This window comes from Pristis pectinata, chromosome 15 (genome assembly GCF_009764475.1).
Source record: "Pristis pectinata isolate sPriPec2 chromosome 15, sPriPec2.1.pri, whole genome shotgun sequence".
Classification (NCBI taxonomy): domain Eukaryota; kingdom Metazoa; phylum Chordata; class Chondrichthyes; order Rhinopristiformes; family Pristidae; genus Pristis; species Pristis pectinata.
In genome coordinates, this window is record NC_067419.1 from 41,522,587 (window position 1) to 41,543,989 (window position 21,403).

Genomic DNA, 21,403 nt, shown 5'->3' on the forward strand with positions numbered 1-21,403 from the left:
TGAGATGTGGGAGCACCTGAGGAAACCCACACAGGCACAGGGAGAGCAATGCAAACTCCACACAGGACAGAGCCGGAGGTCAGGACTGAACCCATGTCGTGGGAACCGTTCATCAGCAAAACTGACTGTTGTTTCACTTCCCTGCTTTGCTGTAACATTGTGCTGCTACATTTTTTTTTAAAATGGTAAAAAAACTGGGTCATACTAATGTTCAGATGGATCTGGGTGTCCTTGTACATGAGTCACTGAATTCTAACATGCAGGTGTAGCGAGCAAGTAGGAAGGCAAATAGTAGTACGTTGGTCATTATTGTGAGACAATGAGTACAGAAGCAAAGATGTCTTACTGCAATTAAATAGCAGCCTAGTGAGACCACACCTGGAATATTGTGCAGGGCTTGTATTTCCTTATCTGAAAAAGGACATACTTGCCATAGAGAGAGTGCAGTGAAGATTACTAGACTGCTTCAAGTGATGGTGAGCTTGCCATACAAAAACACATTGTGTGGAGTGAAACTATTCTTTAGAGTTTAGAAGAACGAGGGGAGATCTCGCTGCAACTTGTAAAATTCTTACAGGGCTTGACAGATGAGATGAAGGAAGGAAGTTTCCTTTGACGGAGGAGTCTGGAACCAGGGGAATGATATTCGGGAATGGTAGGAGAAACCGATTCGCTCAAAAGGTGGGGAAATCTTTGGAGTTCTCTACCTTGGAGCTGTGGAGGATCAGTTGTTGACTTAATGGAAATCAACAGATTTCTGGACATTAAGGGAAGAGAGGAATATGGAGTTATGAAAGCATTGCTTTGCATTTAAGCCGCTATCAATTGAAGCAACAAACAATCTGCTGGAGGAACTCTGTGGGGGGGGGGGGGGGGCGCGCCACGCGAGAAAGGAATCGTTGATGTTTCAGGTTGACAGCCTGCATTGGGACCCCACTCTGAGGTCCTCTTACTGCTCCACTGTGAGACCTTCTGTCACTGTTTCCTCATCTGTGGTTTCTACTGCTCTCCAGCACTTCTATCACATTCTTAATTCGTTTCTTCTTACAGACGCCACCTGACCCATAGTTCAAGAGGACTAGAATATAAAAGCAAGGATGTAATGTTGGGGTTTTATAAGGTGTTGGTCAGACCACATCTGGAGTATTGCGAGCAGCTTTGGGCCGCATATCTAAGGAGGGATGTGCTGGCATTGGAGAGGGCCCAGAGGAGGTTTCTGAGAATGATCCCAGGAATGAAAGGATTAACGTGTGAGGAGCGTTTGACGGCTCTGGGCCTGTACTCACTGGGGTTGAGAAGGATGGGGGGGATGGGGGGTGGTTTCATTGAAACCTGCTGAATACTGAAAGGCCTAGACAAGAGTTGACGTGGAGAGGGTGCTTCCAGTGGTGGGAGAGTCTAGGACCAGAGGGCACAGCCTCAAAATAGAAGGATGTCCCTTTATAACAGAGATGGGGAGGAATTTCTTTAGCCAGAGGGTGGTGAATCCGTGGAATTCATTGTCACAGACTGCTGTGGAGGCCAAATCATTGGGTATATTGAAAGCGGAGGTTGATAGGTTCTTGATTAGTGAGGGCGTCAAAGGTTATGGGGAGAAGGCAGGAGAATGGGGTTGAGAGAGAAAAAAAAATCAGCCACGATCAAATGGTGGGGCAGACTTGATGGGCCAAATGGTCTAATTTTGCTCCTATGTCTCATGACCCACTGAGTTCCTCTAGCAGATTGCTTGTTGCTCCAGATTCCAGCATCTGCAGTCTCCAATATTAACTGAACACTGATTACTAACGGTCCAACATCTTTTGGCCTAACAAGTCCACACTAACCATCAATCACCCACTTGCACTAATCCTATTTTATCCCCATTCACATTCTCATCAACTCTCCCCTGATTCTGCCACTCACCTACACACTGGGGACAATTTACAGCGGTCAATTAACCTACCAAGCCGCACATCTTGGGGGTGTGGGATAAAACAGGAAAATAGCACGGGGGTAGAGGATTAGCCACGTTCTTGATGAAAGACAAAACTGGCTCAAAAGGATGGCCTGGTTGTTTCTTACAACCATCTTACTGAAGGGGAAATTAAAAAGGCAGAGAGATCTAGAGAGGAAATTCCAGAGTTTAGAGTCTTGGCAGCTGAAGACACAGCTGTCACTGGTGGGGCGATGAAAACTGGGCTCACACAGGGGATGTGAAGACAGGAGGTTTCAGAGGTAGGGAGGAAACAAAAACCTGGAGCGATTTAAAGTGGATACAGGCAGCCAGCAGAGGACTTGAGCACTCCAGTATTCCAGCCCGAAGATAAGAAAGGCGCAGTCTAGGGTTAAAGGCAGAGCAAGTCCACAGAGATGGAAAAGATATGGCAAGGAAACAGGGAAAGAATGAAAAAATACAACGACATAAGGACTCTCATTCTGGATCTGTTCCACTTCTTTTCTCTACCCACCCCCACCCTTCCCATCTCATTCCACCTCCTCAGCCTCAGTTTCAATATTTCAGAGTAAAATCCCTGATCCAAGTTAAAGTTCAAGGAGGACTGGATCCCAAATACAGGGATACAGCACAGCTCGGAAATACCGTTAGCTATTGTCACCCAAGGCAGCATTTCCTATTTTGTACATAATATTCTAAATATTAAATGGAAAACATTTGAGTCAAGTTTTATCAAGTTTTATCAATAAAGTGAATGCCTGCTCGGGGTTATGCATTATACACTCTGCAGCGCATTAGCAACAAGCTACATTAGTAACACAGATATACAGAGCTCGCAATCACTTGTGCTTAATGAAAGACTATGAGTTAGCACATTAAGTACACTTTCGGTTTTAGGATCACTGGGACTTCCCACGAGGATGAGGCTAGTAAAGCAGGCAATGGTTTCCATAGCAATGAAGAGAAATAGAATGACATAGCCCCGACAAGTAAAGACCGACATCATTGGCTGCAAATTGCACACCAACTTAATTCACAGGGGCAGTGGGCAAAGGGTGAGCTTCGTGCCTCAGTAATGGTCGCCAGCAGACAGTGCGGCCTGATGTACAATTGTTTCCTCTGTAATGTCTTCACAGGGTTACTGACAATGGGAGGAAACTTCTTCTAATGACAAGTTTCATTAGATCATTGGATGGTACAGCAGTACGGCTGCTGCCTCACAGCACGAGTGACCCAGGTTCAATTCTGACCTCTGGTGTGGAGTTCTGAATCATCTACATGGCAGAGATTAGAACAATAATTTGTGAGATCTCTCCTTGAGGTCCAGTTACAACATTAACTCCGTTGGATCTGCCGTTAACCTTTTGGTGGACTTTTAACTTCCTCTCCTAGAAGCCATCTGATACGGTGGAACAGACCAACTTCTCCTGTTAAACACACCCTGTACTTTCTATCATACACAGTACAGCAAAGTGTGGAACAAAAATCCCCAGAGCTTCCCAACAGTTCCTTCCCCCACGGATCATGTACTCCACAAGTAAAAGTGGCCATCCTTAGCCCAAACGACATGGACGGTAGGATTTTTGGCCCCCTATCCATCAGGAGTTCCACAGAAGGTCCCAAAAACAACAGAGAAAGAACTTTGAAAGTCAAAACAAAAATGCAAATGCTGGAAATCTGAAATAAAAGCTGGAGAACCTTATTTCATCCAAATTCCCTGTGATCCTCCTGTTGCCCTGACTACCGACAAACACTTCTCTCTTTCTCAGTTCTGATGAAGGGTCTTTGACCCAAAACGTTAGCTGTTTCTCTTTCCACAGATTCTGCTTGACCCACTGAGTTTTTCTGACATTTTGTGTTTTAATAGGAGAGAGAACTTTCGTCCCTTTAACAAAATGCAGATCCAAACCAGAATCTGCGAGATGAAGGATCCACAGCTTTTTAAATGCAGATAATTGGAAGCCACTTGCTTTGCAGGTCCTCCCCGGGTCACGAGCGCCCAACTTATGGACAGCCTATACATACGAATGAGTGTATAGGAGACCAGCCAGATGGATGGCGATGGATTTGCCAGCTGCAGGCATCTTCTGCTGGGTGGGAACAGGGCATTTCTGTGTGCCTTCTCTCCCTCCCCACTTGCTAGATTGAGCTGAACAGAGCTGGGAGCATTGAGCAGACTCACTGAGTCAGTGAGGCCGGCTGGCGGCCGCTCTTCCCGCGCCCGCTCGCTCTCCCGTCACACCTGTTTCTGTGATCCTCTCCCACACACCGTTGTTCTCTTCCGACCTACGGACAGTTTGGGTCACAAACTGAATCCTGTCATAACTTGGAAGACTACCTGAATTTGCTGGAAATTATATTCCCTCTAGAAGAAACCTCACACATCTCTGTTACCACGAACAAAAGATCCATAAGACCACAAGATGTCGGAGGAGAATTAGGCCACTCGGCCGATCGAGTCTGCTCCGACAGTCAATCATGGCTGATTTTTTCAACCCCATTCTCCTGCCTTCTCCCCATAACCCTTAACCCCTTGCCAATCAAGAACCTATCAATCTCTGCCTTAAATACACCCAATGAGTTGGCCTCCACCGCCCTCTGTGGCAACAGATTCACCACCCCCGGCTGAAGAAATTCCTCCTCATCTCAGTTTTAAAGGGACGTCCCTTTATTCGGAGGCTGTGCCCTCAGATCCTAGACTCTCCTGCTAATGGAAACATCCTCTCCACGTCCACTCTATCCAGGCCTCTCAGTATCTGGTGGGTTTCGACGAGATCCCACCCCTCAATGAGATCCTTGTTATTAACACAACTCTTACCAAACCTTCGCAACCACCAACAAAAGCCTCAGAAATATTTGTACCAGAATACCATAGAGCATCTAATGAAAAGCCAAGCAAATATTAGCTTCATTGGAATCTCTAAACTTGTGTTTTTTTCTCTATGTTGTATGTGGTTTGGTCATTGGAAAAATCCCTACCTGAGAGAGAATTCCCTCAGAGCCTTGTTCTGCTTGGGGTTGAGTGTACCTGGGTTGCTGATGGTCTCCTGGTTTGTGCCAACTGAAAATGAAAGTTTTTTTTTAAAGAAATGCATTTATAAATATACTACCAAAAATGAACAGTATGTACACTTCAAAACCACCATCCTTTATCTGCTCGCAAATCATTTTAATGCTTTTTTTGGGTGGGGTCAAGGGGGTCAGTTTCTCTTCCTCCCCCTTCAGACCTCCTCTGAGCTGTGACCCCAGTAAATGAACATGCCCAGTGCTCATAGAGTCATACAGCACGGAAACAGGCCTTTTGAGGCTGCGCCAATGCTCAAACACCCGTGTTCCATACAACAATAATTGCTTGGAGATTTCATGGGGGGCTTTTGTGTGACAACTTACTGTGATACGATGTCTAAAGCTGCACAGAACTCTCCATGAGGAATCAAGAGGAGGAGGGCAAGAAATCTCTTTAATTGATTAGACTGAAGAAATCTAAATAGGAACCATTAGTTCAGTGCCAAATCATGTCAGAAAGCAAGAGGGTGGAACAGAAGAATGGGAGAGATGAGAGAGATAGAACAAGTGACTGGATTGGAGGGCTGGAGTTACAAGGAGAGACTGGATAGGCTAGGACTGTTTTCCCTGAAGCAAGGGAAGCTGAGGGGGGGGGGGGGTGATCTTTTGGAGGTTTATAAAATCATGAGGGGTATAGATAGGATAGAAAGTCACAGTCGTTTACCCAGGATGGGAGAGTCTTAAAAAAAATGGGAGTAGGTTTAAGGTGAGAGAGGATAGATTTAAAGGGGACCCAAGGGGCAAGTATTTCCCCACACAGAGGATGGTGGGTATGTGGATCAAGCTGCCAGGGGAAGTGGTAGAGACAGTTACAATCACAACATTGAAAAGACGTTTGGACAGGTACATGGATAGAAAAGGTTTAGAGGGATACGGGCCAAACGCAGGCAAATGGGACCAGCTCGGGGGGGATCTTTGGTCGGCATGGATGAATTGAGGAAAGATAGGATCCTGAAGAAGGGACCTGACCCAAAACATTGACCGCCTGCTTTTCTCCACGGCTGGCCTGCTGATTCCTCCAGCATGGCGTTTTTCATTGAGGAAAGATATACTGGCTTTGGAGGTGGTTCACCAGGTTGATTCCAGAGATGAGGGAGTTAACCTATGAAGAGAGATTGAGTCACCTGGGACTATATTCACTGGAGTTTGGAAGAATGAAAGGGGACCTTATAGAAACATATACAATTATAAAGGGATAAATAAGGTCAAGGCAGGAAGGTTGGTTCCAGTGGTAGGCGAGACTAGAACTAAGCCTCAAGATTCAGGGGAATAGACTTAGGAGATGGGAAGAAACTGCTTTTCCCCAGAGAGGAGTGAATCTGTGGGATTCTCTGCCCAGGGAAGCAGTAGAGGCTACCTTATTAAATATATTTAAGACATAGTTATATAGATTTTTGCATTTTTGAATTAAAGGTTATGGGAAAAAGGCAGGTAGTCCACAGCCAGATCAGCCATGATCTTATTGAATGGCAGAGCAGGCTCGACGGGCCAAATGGCCTCCTCCTGCTCCTATTTCTTATGTCGTCGAAGGACCCATTTCAATGCTGTTTAACTCCATGAATCTAAACAGAAAAGTTATTTTATATATACACATTTAAATCTCTACCAAAAGGAATGAGACCATGAAAAAGGAAACCTTATGCCAGAGAGAGATTTTCTGGTAGTTATTTAGATTTATCATGGTATTAAAAACTCATTCACATTTTAATGGATTGTCCTAAAGTTCACAGCGGTGTTAAACTGGGAATCTAGTGAACAAGTGTCACAGCTTTCACACTCCTTGTAACCAAATGCTGCAACTTTCGCCAAGTTGCTGTGAAAATGAATTTTGCAAGTAGCAGGGTGGATTGGGCCATTGCGCGGGTCACTGTATGGGTGCAGTTGGTGGGTTGCTGCCTGGTCCACACCTCAACAAACACTAGTACTGGTAACCTTCATCTTACTCTAACAGCCCACAGTGGTAAATACACCGTCTTTCACAACTAAACCCTGCCCTAACACAACGTTGTAAAGCTTTCTGTCGCCTCTTGGTTCTCCTTCCCAATAGACTCCAAAGCACCTTATATACGCACCTGTGAGAAAAGGCTGTTTAACATCTCATCAGAAAGACAGCACTTCTGACAGTGCGACACCACCTCAGTGTGGCACTGGAGTGTCCTTGATTTTCTTATACAATTAAACCCATAACCTGACCCAGTCAGCTGCAGCTGTTACCCAGGAAAGTCTTCCTAAAAATGTGCGACTATAACACTGAAAGAAACTTATTGTAAATTACTTAATTCATTGGAATAGCTTCAACATAGATGAGGTCCGGGAAACTGAGGATTTTACAATGGAATGAACCAACCCAACAGCAATTACAGTGTGAGCTGTTCGACTCCTTAAGTATAACGAGAGCTTATCGACATCTTGTGGGAAGATATATTTGCAGGTTTTGGATAAATGCTACACTTTAAACAGTCAGTGATATCTCTGATAATTCACCCTATCTATTATTGGCAAGATATTCATCTTAATCACACAAACAGGTCAAACTGCTCGGGGTATAAGTAAAATGTAGAACTGACCCCAGCTATTGGGTCTTAAAGACGGCAAAAGATCTTTCTAACTAAGGAGGAAGATTGAATATTTTTGCATTGCATTTTCCTTGCAGCCTGCTTGATGCCGGAGGCAACACTGACATTTGACGACGACCCAGCTGCGTGTATCCACTGCCAGACAGCTATGAGGCCCCCATGCCTTTTTACACCATTCATTGCTTTACTTAAATGACGCAAGCCAATTGCCATTCTTTCCAGCAGCCTCCTCCTCAGGCTGCTCTCTGCTGCGATGGGAAATCTGTGTTTAAGAGTCTGTATTTCAATCTTAGCAACTCAAGCTGTCAACTCTCACTTCTGTATCAGAAGGTTGTGGGTTCAAATCCTAAACCCGGAGCAGAAAGTTCAGTCGAGGTATTCTCCTACACATGACAACAACATTTAAACGACACTTAGATAAGTACATAGATAGGAGGGGTTTAGAGGATAGGCTTGATAGAGGCGTACAAGATGATAAGAGGCATAAATCGAGTGGACAGTCAGAGATTTTTTCCCAGGGTGAAAATGGCTAACACGAGGGGACATCATTTTAAGGTGATTGGAGGAAGATAAGGGGGATGTCAGAGGCAAGTTTTTTTTTCCCCTCCCACAGAGAGTGGTGGGTGCGTGGAACGCACTGCCGGCAGAGGTCGTGGGGGCAGATACATTAGGGACATTTAAGAGACTCTTAGATAGACACATGAGTGATAGAAAAATGGAGGGCTCTGTGGGAGGCAAGGGTTAGATAGATCTTTGAGCAGGATAAAATGTCGGCACAACATCGTGGGCCAAAGGGCCTGTACTGTGCTGTAGTGTTCAAGGAGGATTTGGGTCAAATGGGACTAGCTTGGTGGGCACCATGGTTGGAATGGATGAGTTGGGCTGAAGGGCCAATTTCCATGCTGTGTTACTCTATGACTCTACATTCCGTTACAACAAAAAGGACGCCATTCAGCCCATCATTCATTTCCCTGTAACCTATTCTCTCTCACATGCCCATCGATTCCCCCCAGAAGTCTTCCACCAGCCACACTAGTGGCAGTTTACAGCAACCAATCAATCTACCGGCCCGTACGTCTTCGGGAAATGGGAGGAAACTGGAGCACCCGGAGGAAACCCACATGGTCGCAGGGAGAGCGTTCAAACTCCACACGGACAGCAGGGAACCCAGGTCGCCGGAGCTGTGAGGCAGTAGCTCTACCTGCTGTGGTACGGCCCGTTAGCGTCAGGAAGTTATCCCAAGTGTCCTGACCATTAGTTACCCTATGATGACCATCACCATTTGGTCATTAGCCCACTGCAGTTTGTGGAAACTTGTTTGGTGCAGACTAACTGTTGCCTTTCCCACATTACAAGTGACTGTAATCATTACCTGCAAAGCTTTCCCTGGCATCCAAAGGCACTATATTAATACACACCTTTCTTTCTTCTGTGACCAAGAACTTCCATCTGAACTAAGACTAAGCCTTGTTAAGGCCGCGTTGGTTACAGTCTTCTCCTGAACAAGACTCTGCAAAACCTTTTGCAATAAACCATCATCTTTAAAAAGCACAGTGAAAATAGGTAATAAAATTGACAGCCGGCACAAACTTGATGGGCCAAAGGGCCTGTTCACAACCTGGATGACTCTAAAATGTTACCTTTGACGAGTTTCATTAAAGCCTGAGGGATTTTTTTCTCGTGGTTTCCCAATTTATTTACTTGTACTCAAGTCAGAAGCTACAGACAAATATCTAAATAGCCCAAACAGAAATGTTAATTGTCCAAAATTGTATTTTACTTCTAAGTGCTGAAATATAAATTACAAAAAGATAGCGATGGATTTTAAGAGTTAAAGGGACTGGGACTAACAAGACACAAGGAATAGAAACAGGACAAAAAATTCTGCAGATGCTGGAATCTGGAGCAATACACACGAAGTGCTGGAGGAACTCAGCAGGTCAGGCAGCGTCTATGAAGGGAAAGAAACAGTCAACGTTTCGGGTCGAGACTGGAAAGGAAGAGGGCAGAAGCCAGAATAAGAAGGTGGGGGGAGGGGGAGGAGCACACATGGGCAGGGGAGAGGTGAGTTTGGGTGACATTTTCTCCCCCTCCCCCCGGAACATCTTCTCCCCCTCCCACCTACCTTCCCCCTCTCACCTGGACTCACCTGTCCCCTGCCCGCGTGTGCTCCTCCACATCCCCCCACCTTCTTATTCTGGCTCCTGCCCTCTTCCTTTCCAGTCCCTGATGAAGGGTCTCGGCCCGAAACGTCGACTGCTTATTTCCCTCCACGGATGCTGCCTGACCTGCTGAGTTCCTCCAGCACTTTTTGTGGTATTGAATAGGAAAAGGAGTAGGCTGAATGTGATGGTCTGTCAGTCAATGAGATCACAGCTGCTCTTTTAACTCAATGTCACTTCCCCATACTAACCCATATCCATTCATATCCTTAATCTCCAAAAATCTGTCCATCTCTATTTTGAATATACTGCAACTAAACCTCCAAAGGTTCACCATCTCAAAGTGAAGATATTTCCTCCCATCTCTATCTTGGATGACTGACTTCTTATTATGACCTGCGGTTCAAGGTTCCCTAGCCAGGGAGGACCACCAACTCCCTCTGTCACAGACATATCCTTGCTTAAGTCGGGGGAACATGCCAATACACAACATTCCAGATGGAACCAAACAAACAAATCCATCCCATCTCGCCTCTCCTCATTACTGGGGGGGGGGGGGGGGGGGGGGGGTTGGATGATTGAGATTAAAGAGAGGAGGAGAGGAAGAGAAAGAGAAAGAAGAGAAGAAAGTGGCAGGTTCTGCCAACTCAGCTGAATTTTAATCTCTAGGCTATTCCCACCATCACTGATCCATTAAACTCAATTGAAAAGCAAAAGGCTGCAGATGCTGGAAATCTGAAATAAAAACAGAACAGAAAAATTTCTATTTGGATACAATTAGTGACAACTCTGTTCCCGGACAAACAGTGGGGGGGGGGGGGGGGGGGGGCAGAGGAATTTCCTGTGGACTTAACCTAGTGACTGCTATGAGTGTCTGCGATTGATTTTTACATGCGTGATATATTAATATCCTCCATTCACTGCATTTTCACAAGAAATTATCCTGCTTTTATTGGGAGAAGCTGCTGTAGTTTCTGCCATAAAAATGGTGTCTTCAATTCTTTAAATAGACTTTTTGGAGTAAATTGATTTGTTTGGTGTACAAATGATTGCTTGCTATGAGCCTTGACATACAGCTTGCCTGACATTGATTTTCTGCACAAGTTGTCAACACAATCTCTGTTTTTAAACTTTGTGTTACGACTGCAACCTGCAATATGAGAAAGGACAAGGGCAACAAGTGCACAAGGCGGCCACCGGGTCCCCCTTCAAGTAGCACACAATCCAGGACTGGAAATATACCTCCTTTCCCTCAGCATCACTGACTAAATCTTGGAGCTCCCTTGGCAACAGGACTGAGAGAACATCTACACCATCAGGACTGCAGCTCAGCACACCTACTCTGGAGTGGACAATAAGCTCTGCCCCCGCCAGCAATGCCCTTATTTCACAAATAAACGTACCTTCCTCGTGGCCCAGGGCACCAAACTTCCTTCGGCCGCCGATACGAGTGGGTCTATATTTATTGCCGCTGACAGACACTTTCTGTTGTTTCTTCCCCGTCCGTGAAATATAAATAATGCGGATGTGCTGTGCAGATTCACGGTCTTGGCCACTCAGAAAGTCAGGGTAATCGTCAACCTGAAAGCAGAATTTGTACAGAATGAGATAAGATATCTTTATTAGTCACATGTATTTCACTGTGTGTTTCGATCTTTTTGCATAGTGTGTTCTGGGGGCAACCCTCAAGTGTCGCCACACTTCCGGCGCCAACATAGCATGCCCACAACTTCCTAACCTGTACGTCTTTGGAATGTGGGAGGGAACTGGAGCACCCGGAGGAAACCCACGCAGACACAGGGAGAACGTACTAACTCCTGACAGACAGTGACCGGAATTGAACCCGAGTCGCTGGTGCTGTAATAGCGTTACGCTAACTGCTACACTACCGTGTTTGCCAGACGAATGTGAGATCTCTCATATTGGTCTGGAGGTGGGTGGTAACGTTACAGGGAACAGCATAGCATAGGAACAGGCCCTTCAGTCCACAATGTCTGCACTGAACACAATGCCTGCACTGAACACAATGCCAAATTAAACTAAATCCATTCTGCCTGTACATGATCCATATCCCTGCATATTCTCATGTCTATCTAAAAGCCTCAAACTCCACTATCGTGTCTGTATCCACCATTACCCGTTCCAGACACCCACCACTCTCTGCGTAAAAAAACTTGCCCTGCAACCTCCTTGAGACTTTCCCCCTCTCACCTGATATGCATGTTTTCTAATATTTAATATTTCTACTCTGGGAAATAGACTAAATACCTACCTTATCTATGCCTTTTGTACTTTTATAAACTTTCCCCTCAGCCTCCGACGCTCCAGAGACAAACAACCCAAGTTTGTCCAACCTCTCCTTATAGCTCATACCCTCTAATCTAGGCAGCATCCTGGTAAACCTCTTCTGCACACTTTCCAGAGCCCCCACATCCTTCCTGTACCCCTACTCTTTAATAAAGCAATAAAGGACATCCAACGATTACAAACAAGAAACCCTGTAACCTTTAACCCCCTTACCGATCAAGACCCTATCAATCTTTGCTTTTACACCCAATGACGGCCTCCACAGCCCTCTATGGCAATGAATTTCATTGATTCACCACCCTCTGGCTGAAAAAATTCCTCCTCATTTCAGTTCTAAAGGGACGCCCCTCTATTCCGAGGCTGTGCCCTCGGATCTTAGACTCTCCCACTACTGGAAACATCCTCTCCAAGTCCACTCTATCCAGACCTTTCAGTATCCAGTAAGTGTCAGTGAGATCCTCCCTCATTCTTCTGAACTCCAAATACAGGCACAGAGCTATCAAATTCTCCTCATAGGGTAAGCCTTTCATTCCTGGGATCATTCTTGTAAACCTCCTCTGGACCCTCTCCAGGGCCAGCACATCTTTCCTAAAAGATAGGTCTTTAATGGATTGAAGGAAGCCATCAGGATAGTCTTCACCGGGGGAAAACCATGGTGTAGTCGAGGTGAATGGTGAAGGAAAAATCTGTTTACGTATTGCTGACAGCAAGACCTTTTAACACACAGCAAAATACCAGGGGTGCTTAAAACCTGAAAGCATCGGGAGGTAAGCAGAAGAACAAGGCTGGCAGCAGATTTGGGGGAGGAACTCGGCCTTGGTTGGATGAGATATAGAGTCATAGAACACTACAGCACAGACACAGGCCCTTCAGCCCATCCTGTCCATGACAGCCTGGTCTTCTGCCTAATCCCATCTACCTGCACACGGACTATAGCCCTCCATATCCCTCTCATCCGTGCACCTATCCAAACTTCTCTTAAATGTTACAATTGAACCTGCATCCACCACTTCCACTGGCAGCTCGTTCCACACTCGCGCCACCCTCTGAGTGAAGTAGGTCCCTCTTAGATTTCCCTTAAATATTTCACCTTTCACCTTAAACCTATGACCTCTAGTTCTAGGTTGAAAAGTTTTCATGGTTAGGCAGGTATGTAGGTCGTTCGACAGCAAGAGTCGAACTAATTTTATGCAAGCTACTAAGGGAGAAAGCAAAGGCATTGGCTGATTAGAGACATTTATGTGCGCACGCATTTTGGCTCTGGTTTAACAAAGTCAAGGGAACCAATTTTCAGAAGCAGGGTATGATGTGCATACTTCATTACATCATGTGACTGAGGACAAAGTTCTCCCCTGTTATCTGTCAGACAGACAGCTGGTTACCAAGGATAAATCTTGGGTTGCCATGGAGGGAGCAGGACAGGCTGGCATCATCTCAAGATAAGACATCCAATAAATCTCAGCAAGAGGCTTGTGTAGTGGATCAACCTCAATGAGTTTTGAACTAAGCTTAAACAATAACATAGAAAGTCAATCATCCAGTTGTGCTTTTGACAAATCTGAAGGAATTGTCATAGCACATAGTCATACAGCAGTCAGACCCTTCAGCCCATCAACTCTTCCCTGACTGTTAAGTAACCATTTACACTTTTCCCATTTTATTCTCCCTACATTCCCAACAACTCCCCCCATGTTCTCCCACTCACCTACACACTAGGGGCAATTTGCAGCGGCCAGTTAACCGACCAACCCGCACGTCTTTGGGGTGTAGAAGGAAACTGGAGCACCTGGGGCAAAGCTGGCAGTCACAGGAAGAACATGCAAGCTCCACACAGACAGCGCCGGAGGTCAGGATTGAACCTGGGTCGCTGGAGCTTTGAGGGAGTGGCTCTACCTGCTGAACGTTGGACACAAAGAATATGAAAAGTTACGTCTGGCTTTTGTTTCTAGTCAGGTAGGATGGAACAGCCTAGGTCCACAGAAAGGAAGATGCCAAAAGATTCAGGCCAAGTGACTGTTGGTTTGACCATCAGAGCAATGAGGTTTACAAAATTATGAGGGGTATAGAGTAAATGCGAGTAGTCTCTTTCCACCTAGATTAGGAGAGATAAGTACGAGAAGACATGGCTTTAGGGTGAAAAGGGAAAAGTTTAGGGGGAACTTCTTCACTCAGAGTGGTGGGAGTGTGGAACAAGCTGCCATCTGATGTGGTAAATGCGGGCTTACTCTTAAGTTTTAAGAATAAATTGGACAGATACATGGACGGGAGAGGTCTGGAGGGTTATGGACTGGGTGCAGGTCAATGGGACTAGCGGAATAAAGTTTCCGCACAGACTAGAAGGGCCAAATGGCCTGTTTTCTGTGCTGTAGTGTTCTATGAAGACCCTGAACGTCAAGATTGTTTTCACCCTCAAACTGTGTGGGAGAAATAAATGGCTCAGAATTCATTCAGTGCCTGCAGTAACTGAAAGAGGCTGATATGTTATCCTGTCACGTAGTTCTTGTTATACAAAAGTTAGAAAATGCTGGAAATACTCAGCAGGTCAGGTTATATCTGTGGGAAGAGAAACAGCGTCAGTTTCAAGTCAAAGACCCTTCATCAGAACTCAAGGGGTCAACTCCAAGAGTCCTCAACCCGAAATGTTAACTCTGTTCCTCTTCCCCATCAGTTACACAGATTTTTGCACAGTAGGGGAATTAAAGGTTATGGGGAAAAGGCAGGACGGTGGATCTGAGTCCACGGCCAGATCAGCCATGATCTTATTGAATAGCGGAGCAGGCTCGACGGGCCGTATAGCCGACTCCTGCTCCTGTTCCTTATGTTCCCGCAGATGCAGCCTGACCTGCTGAAGATTTCCTGCATTTTCCGTTTTTGTTTTAGATTTCCAGCATCTGCAGACCATGTTTAGTGATTCAGACACAGCTATTCAAAATCCACTGCAGTTGCAAAACTTAGTTCAGTTATTTAGTCAATTAAGGCTGGAAGAAACTAGAATTGAAAATTGTAACCATGAAATTAACCAATTGTTTAAAAACTCCTCTGACCCACTAATATCCTTCAGGGAAAGAAGTCTGCTATTCATAGAACATTACAGCACAGTACAGGCCCTTCAGCCCACAATGTCGTGCCAACATTTTATCCTGTTCTAAGATCTATCTAACCCTTCCCTCCCACATAACCCTCCATTTTTCATTCATTCATGTGCCTAAGAGTCTCTTAAATGTCCCTAATGTATCTGCCCCCTCAACATCTGCAGACAGTGCGTTCCACGCACCCACCACTCTCTGTGTAAAAAAAACTTACCCCTGACATCCCCCTTATACCTTCCTCCAATCACCTTAAAATTATGCCCCTTTGTGTTAGCCATTGTCGCCCTGGGAAAAAGTCTGACTGTCCACTCGATCTATGCCTCTTATCATCTTGTACACCTCTGTCAAGTTGCCCCTGATCCTCCTTCTCTCCAAAGAGTAAAGCTCAACCTATCCTCATAAGACATGCTCTCCAATCTTCATTAGTCAGGGTATTGAGTTCAAGAGCCACGAGGTGATGTTGCAGCTCTATAGAACTCTGGTTAGACCACACTTGGAGTATTGTGTTCAGTTCTGGCCACCTCATTACAGGAAGGATGTGGAAGCTTTAGAGAGGGTGCAGAGGAGATTTACCAGGATGCTGCCTGGATTGGAGAGCATGTCTTTTGAGGATAGGTTGAGTGAGCTGGGGCTTTTCTCTTTGGAGAGAAGGACAATGAGAGGTGACTTGATAGAGGTGTACAAGATGATAGATCGAGTGGACAGTCAGAGACTTTCTCCCAGGGCGACAATGGACACGAGGGGACATAATTTTAAGGTTATTGGAGGAAGTTATAGGGGGGGTGTCAAGTTAAGTTTTTTTTTTATACACAGAGTGGTGGGTGCATGGAACACACTGCCTGCAGAGGTTGTGGGGGCAGATACATTAGGGACATTTAAGACACTCTTAGGTAGACACATGAATGATAGAGAATTGGGGGGCTACGTGGGAGGGAAGGGTTAGATAGATCTTAGAGCAGGATAAAATGTCGGCACAACATTGTGGGCTGAAGGGCCTGTACTGTGCTGTAGTGTTCGAAATTCTATGTTCACAAAATCACCAGGGCCATAGAAATGGTGGATGGTCAGTCTTTTTTCCCCAGGGTAGGGGAGTCTAAAACTAGAGGGCATAGATTTAAGGTGCAAAGATTTAAGAGGGACCCGAGGGGAAACTTTTTCCAGGCAGAGGATGCTAGGTATGTGGAACGAGCTCCCAGAGAAAGCTGTAGAGGTGGGTACTATTACAATGTTTAAAAGACATTTGGACAGGTACATGAATAGAAAAGGTTTAGAGGGATATGGGCCAAATGTAGGCAAATGGGATTAGCTTAGATAGACACATTAGTCGGCATCGGTGAGTTGGGCTGAAGGGCCTGTTCCCATGCCATGACTCTTCCAATGACAGAACTTGAATGGGAAGTTATTGAGCCTGTCTTTTTAACTCTAATGGATTGAATAAAGCAAGCCATATTGCCAGCCCATACTCAAAGGCCGTTTTCAAAAAGCTGTGCTTAAAACCCTCTCAGCTTCCAAGACATGCACGTCCTTCCTTTCAACTGGCAGCTGTGTGCAACTGCGGTCTCCAGGTGATGAATGAAGGAACCAGAGCAGAGCAGCTCATTGTAGTAATCACAGAATTACTTGAATGCTGATAGCAGTTAAACTCTAAGGATCGATTTTGGTGCATATAAACATGCCCCTGGAAGCTTCAGTTGTTTCCCGATGATGATCACACAATAGTCCTGTGGCCGGAGCAGTAATTCACAGGCCTGGACTGACCTTCTGGAGACACAAGTTCAAATCCCACCACAGCCTCTGAGAGACGAAAAGATTGCCTTCAAAGTCCATCTGCTTCACTAAAAGATGTTCATCAGGGAAGGAAATCTGCCATTCTTACGTGGGTGTGACCCACACGTCTCCAAACCAACACACCAATTCTCAACAGCGAGCTTGTCAGTTGTGCCAAAATGCCCTGGTAGAGTCAGAATCATAGAGCAATACAATAGATACAGGCCCTTCAGCCCAACCAGTCCATGCCGACCACAGTGCCCGCCCAGCTAGTCCCAATTTCCTGCATTCGGCCCATATCCCTCCAAGCCCCACTCCTCCATGTACCTATCCAAGTGCTTCTTAAATGATACTATTGTACCTGCCTCAACCACTTCCTCAGGAAGCTAGTTCCATATACTCACCACTCTCTGTGTGGAAAAATTTGCCCCTCAGGTCCCTTTTAAATCTCTCCCCTCTCACCCTAAACCTATGCCCCCTAGTTTTGGACTCCCCTAAGAGAACGTTACAGAAATGCTTCCAAGCTAAACCTTTCAGAGATGTACAGACACTGCTAAAAAGCTGCTGGGTAAGCAAGTCATTTTAGTCAAGTGCAAGAAATTTTTCCCTTCCTTTTTAACAACTAACATGAAAAAAAAAGTGTAGCCGAACAAAACATTACAATACGTCGGATGTGTTCTGGTATTGGACACGCATTTAAGGTGAGGTTTAAAGGAGATGTGTGGGGCAAAGTTTTCTTTTTGTACAGAGAGTGGTAGGTGCCTGGAACGGGCTTCCAGGGGTGGTGGTGGATACGACAGTGGTGTTTAAAAGGCTTTTAGACACATCAATATGCAGGGAATGGAGGGATATGGACGATGCGCAGGCAAAAGAGACTTAGTTTGATTTGGCATCGTGTTCAGCACAGACATAGTGGGCTTAAGAGCCTGTTCCTGTGCTGTACTGTTCTTTGTTCTACTTTCCAAATAAATGTCCTGAGTCTGTATTTGATGGTGTTGGCAGAGGATGAATGTGGGCCAAGTCACAAGGAAACCTCATCCATCCTCTTCTTGTTAAAGCCAAGGGAGCTTTTGTATCTTCCAAAGTGCCAGGACCTGATCTGAGTGACAACACTTGAATGACGCAGCATTCCAACAGTTGTTTGTTAAAGTGTTGGCCTATACATGCTGACGTATCCAATGACGTGACCGTCTCCGTACCTGCCTGAAGCAGAGAGCACCACATCCTCACAGTCCACTTATACATCTAGGCTCCCAGAGTAACCCAAAAATCTTTCATCCCCAGTGAGAGACAGCTAATTATCAGAGGCCATTTGAGACATTATGCCATGATCAAGAACTCTTTAACTTACCACTAGGGAACATAACTCAGTTTAGTCAGCCTGCCATCTCAGATATCAATCTGGTGAATTCTTTTTGGACCATTAACCATGTCTTCAATTCTCCCTAACAAGGGTTGGAGGCAGTGTAGTGGGCTGTACAAGAACAATGGAAGCTTGGGTGAATAACTGAGACACAAGAGGTTCTGCAGATGCTGGAATCCAGAGCAACACACACACACACACACACACACACACACACAAAATGCTGGAGGAACTCAGCAGGTCAGGCAGCATCGATGGAGGGAAATGAATAGTTGATGTTTCGGGTCGAGACCCTTCGTCAGGACTGGAAAGGAAGGGGGCAGAAGCCTCCGTAGATGCTGCCTGACCTGTTGAGTTCCTCCAGTACTTTGTGTGTGTTGGGTGAACAACTGCAGCGCATTTGCAGAGTTAATGTTTCAGGTCAAAGACCCTTCATCAGACTGAAAATGTCAGCTCTGTTTCTGTCTTCACAGGTGCTGTCTGACCTACTGAACATGTCCAGCATTTTCTGCTTTTGTTGCAGATATGGTGTCAGCAATGCCCTATATAACTGAGTTGTAACCAACCTGTGTGATCAGTTCCCCTCACAATAAACAATAATATTCTGTTAGCTTTCCTGATTACTTGCTGTACCTGCATACTAGCCTTTGGTGAACCATGCACACCCAGATCCCTTGAGGATGTATGACCCCTTGTTCAACATCAGGACTGTAGAGCAAAGACATCCCTCTCAGCTCAATGTTGGGGATCTGCTCTTCACAGATGACTTCACATTCACATGCATCAGAGAATCCACTCATCTTTACCTGCAAGTTCTAAGCTCGGCGTGCAAATAGGTGGCAAGAAAACAGTGGTCACACATCATCCACCTCCCCAGAAAAATCTACAAGCAACAGGGATCATTGCTGCTCTCTTGACACCCGTCAGTACCTGCCAAGTAGTTCACTTCATTTGCACCCCTAACTGTATAAGATATCTTTATTGGTCACATGTACATCGAAACACACAGTGAAATGCATCTTTTGCGTAGAGTGTTCTGGGGGCAGCCCGCAAGTGTCGCCACGCTTCTGGCGCCAACATAGCATGCCCACAACTCCTAACCCGTACGTCTTTGGAATGTGGGAGGAAACCGGAGAATCCGGAGGAAACCCACGCAGACAAGGGGATAACGTACAAACTCCTTATGGAGAGCGGCGGGAATTGAACCCGGGTCGCTGGCGCTGTAATAGCGTTACGCTAACCGCTACACTACAACAGCAGTACATCAATGCTGCAGTGTATACCATCTGTAAAAAGCACTGCAGTTACTCACCCAGGCAACAGCGCCTCCCAAACGCACGTCTACGCCAAGGAGGACAAGGGCAGGAGGTGCAGAGGAACATCACCACCTGCAGGTTCCCCTCCAAGTTGCCCACTGTCCTGACTTGGAAATATATCATCATTCCTTCATTGCCGCTGGGTCAAAATCCTGGAACTCCCTCTCCAACAGCAGTGTGGGAGCAGCATCTCCACACGGACTGCAATGGTTCGAGAATACGTCTCACCACCCCTCCTCATGGGTAATTAGAAATGGCAATAAATGTTGGCCATGCTGGTCATGCCCAGATGCTAAAAAATGAATTAATGAGAGAAAAATCTGGGCTCAGCTCTGCTCGGAGTCTAGATAGACAACTTAATGTGATAACCAGCAAAGACCCTGTCCTCTTTTGCCTGGAACAAACTGCTAATCCCGAACACGGAGGTATCCACCTTAATGCACTGCACTTTCTCTGTAGCTGTGACACATTACTCTGTACTGTTACTGTTTTTACCTGTACTACCTCAATGCCCTCTGTACTAACTCAATGTAACTGCACTGTGTAATGAATTGACCTGTACGATCGGTACGCAAGACAAGTTTTCCACTGTACCTCGGTACAAGTGACAACAATAAATCAAAACAAAACCTTTGTTCATTCAAGCGGTGTGGGCTTCGCAGGCTGAGCCATAATTTAATTGCCCGTCCCTGGTTGCCCTTGAGAAGGTGGTGGTGAGCTGCCGTCTTGAACCGCTGCAGTCCTTGAGTATGCTCAGTGTTGTTAGGGAGGGAGTTCCAGGAGTTTGACCCAGCGGCAGTGAAGGAACGGCAATATATTTCCAAGTCAGGACGGTGTGAGGCTTGGAGGGCAACTTCCAGGGGGTGGTGTTCCTATGCTTTTGCTGCCCTTGTCCTTCTAGCTAGTAGAGGACGTGGGTTTGGAAGGTGCCGTGTTCATTGTGTATTTCTGTACCATGAATGCTGGTCCTGAACTCCAAACAGGATTGAACAACTTCATCCTCACTGTCTGGAGGAAAATCCTTGGAGTTGTTTGGAAATAAAGGATCACCAACGACGAGATCCTTGAGAGAATTCATGTTAGACGCCCCAGGGTTGGCTGGCTAGGTAAAGTGGAGAACATCCATCAAGGCCTGGACTCTGAAGCAACAAAACAAGAGGTTGGAGGAATTCAGCGGCTCAGGCAGCATCTGTGGAGGGAAATGGACAGTCGGTGTTTCAGGTCGAGGCCCTTTATCTGCACTGAAAGATAGAGGGGAGATAGCCGGTATAAAGCAGGGAGGGGAAGGGATGGAGCAAGAGCTGGCAGGTGATAGGAGGATCTAGGTGAAGGGGGGAGAGTGGGACTAGTGTCAGAAGCTGGGAGGTGAGAGGTGGAGGTGACAAAAGGGCTGCAGATGATGGATTCTGATAGGAGAGGAAGGTGGAGCCTGGAAGCAAATAAGGGAGGTGGGGACAGTGGGGGGGGTGGGGGGGGGACCCATCGAAAGGAGTGTGTGGGTGATGGGCAGATGGGGTGGGTAGAGGACGGGACAGAGACAGGGTGATGGGGGGGCTGGGGTGGGTGTAGGAGGAACAGGGTAGATCAGGAGGAAAGAGAAAAAGGGACAGACGGGGGAGCAGGTCACCTGAAAGTGGAGAATTCAACGTTCATGCCGTCGGGTTGTAGACTACCCAGGGATATGAGGCGCTGTTCCTCTAGTTTGTGTTTAGCCTCACCCCGGCAGTGGAGGAGGCCGAGGACGGGCAGGTCGGTGTGGGAATGGGGAGGGGAATTAAAATGGCCGGCAGCCGGGAGCTCCAGATGGCCACAGTGGACAGACGC

At 46.2% G+C, this 21,403-nt stretch overlaps 1 protein-coding gene across 1 annotated transcript in view; it reads right to left on the minus strand.

Annotated features, from left to right (window-relative positions):
- c15h12orf56 (chromosome 15 C12orf56 homolog) overlaps window positions 1-21,403 on the minus strand; it is a 73,081-nt gene that overhangs the window by 39,929 nt on the left and 11,749 nt on the right. Inside the window, exons 2-3 of the mRNA XM_052030049.1 lie at window positions 11,141-11,318; window positions 4,913-4,994 (exon numbers count right to left, since the gene is read on the minus strand). Coding sequence (XP_051886009.1) covers window positions 4,913-4,994; window positions 11,141-11,318 — 260 coding nt within the window. The remainder of the gene's footprint in view (window positions 1-4,912; window positions 4,995-11,140; window positions 11,319-21,403) is intronic.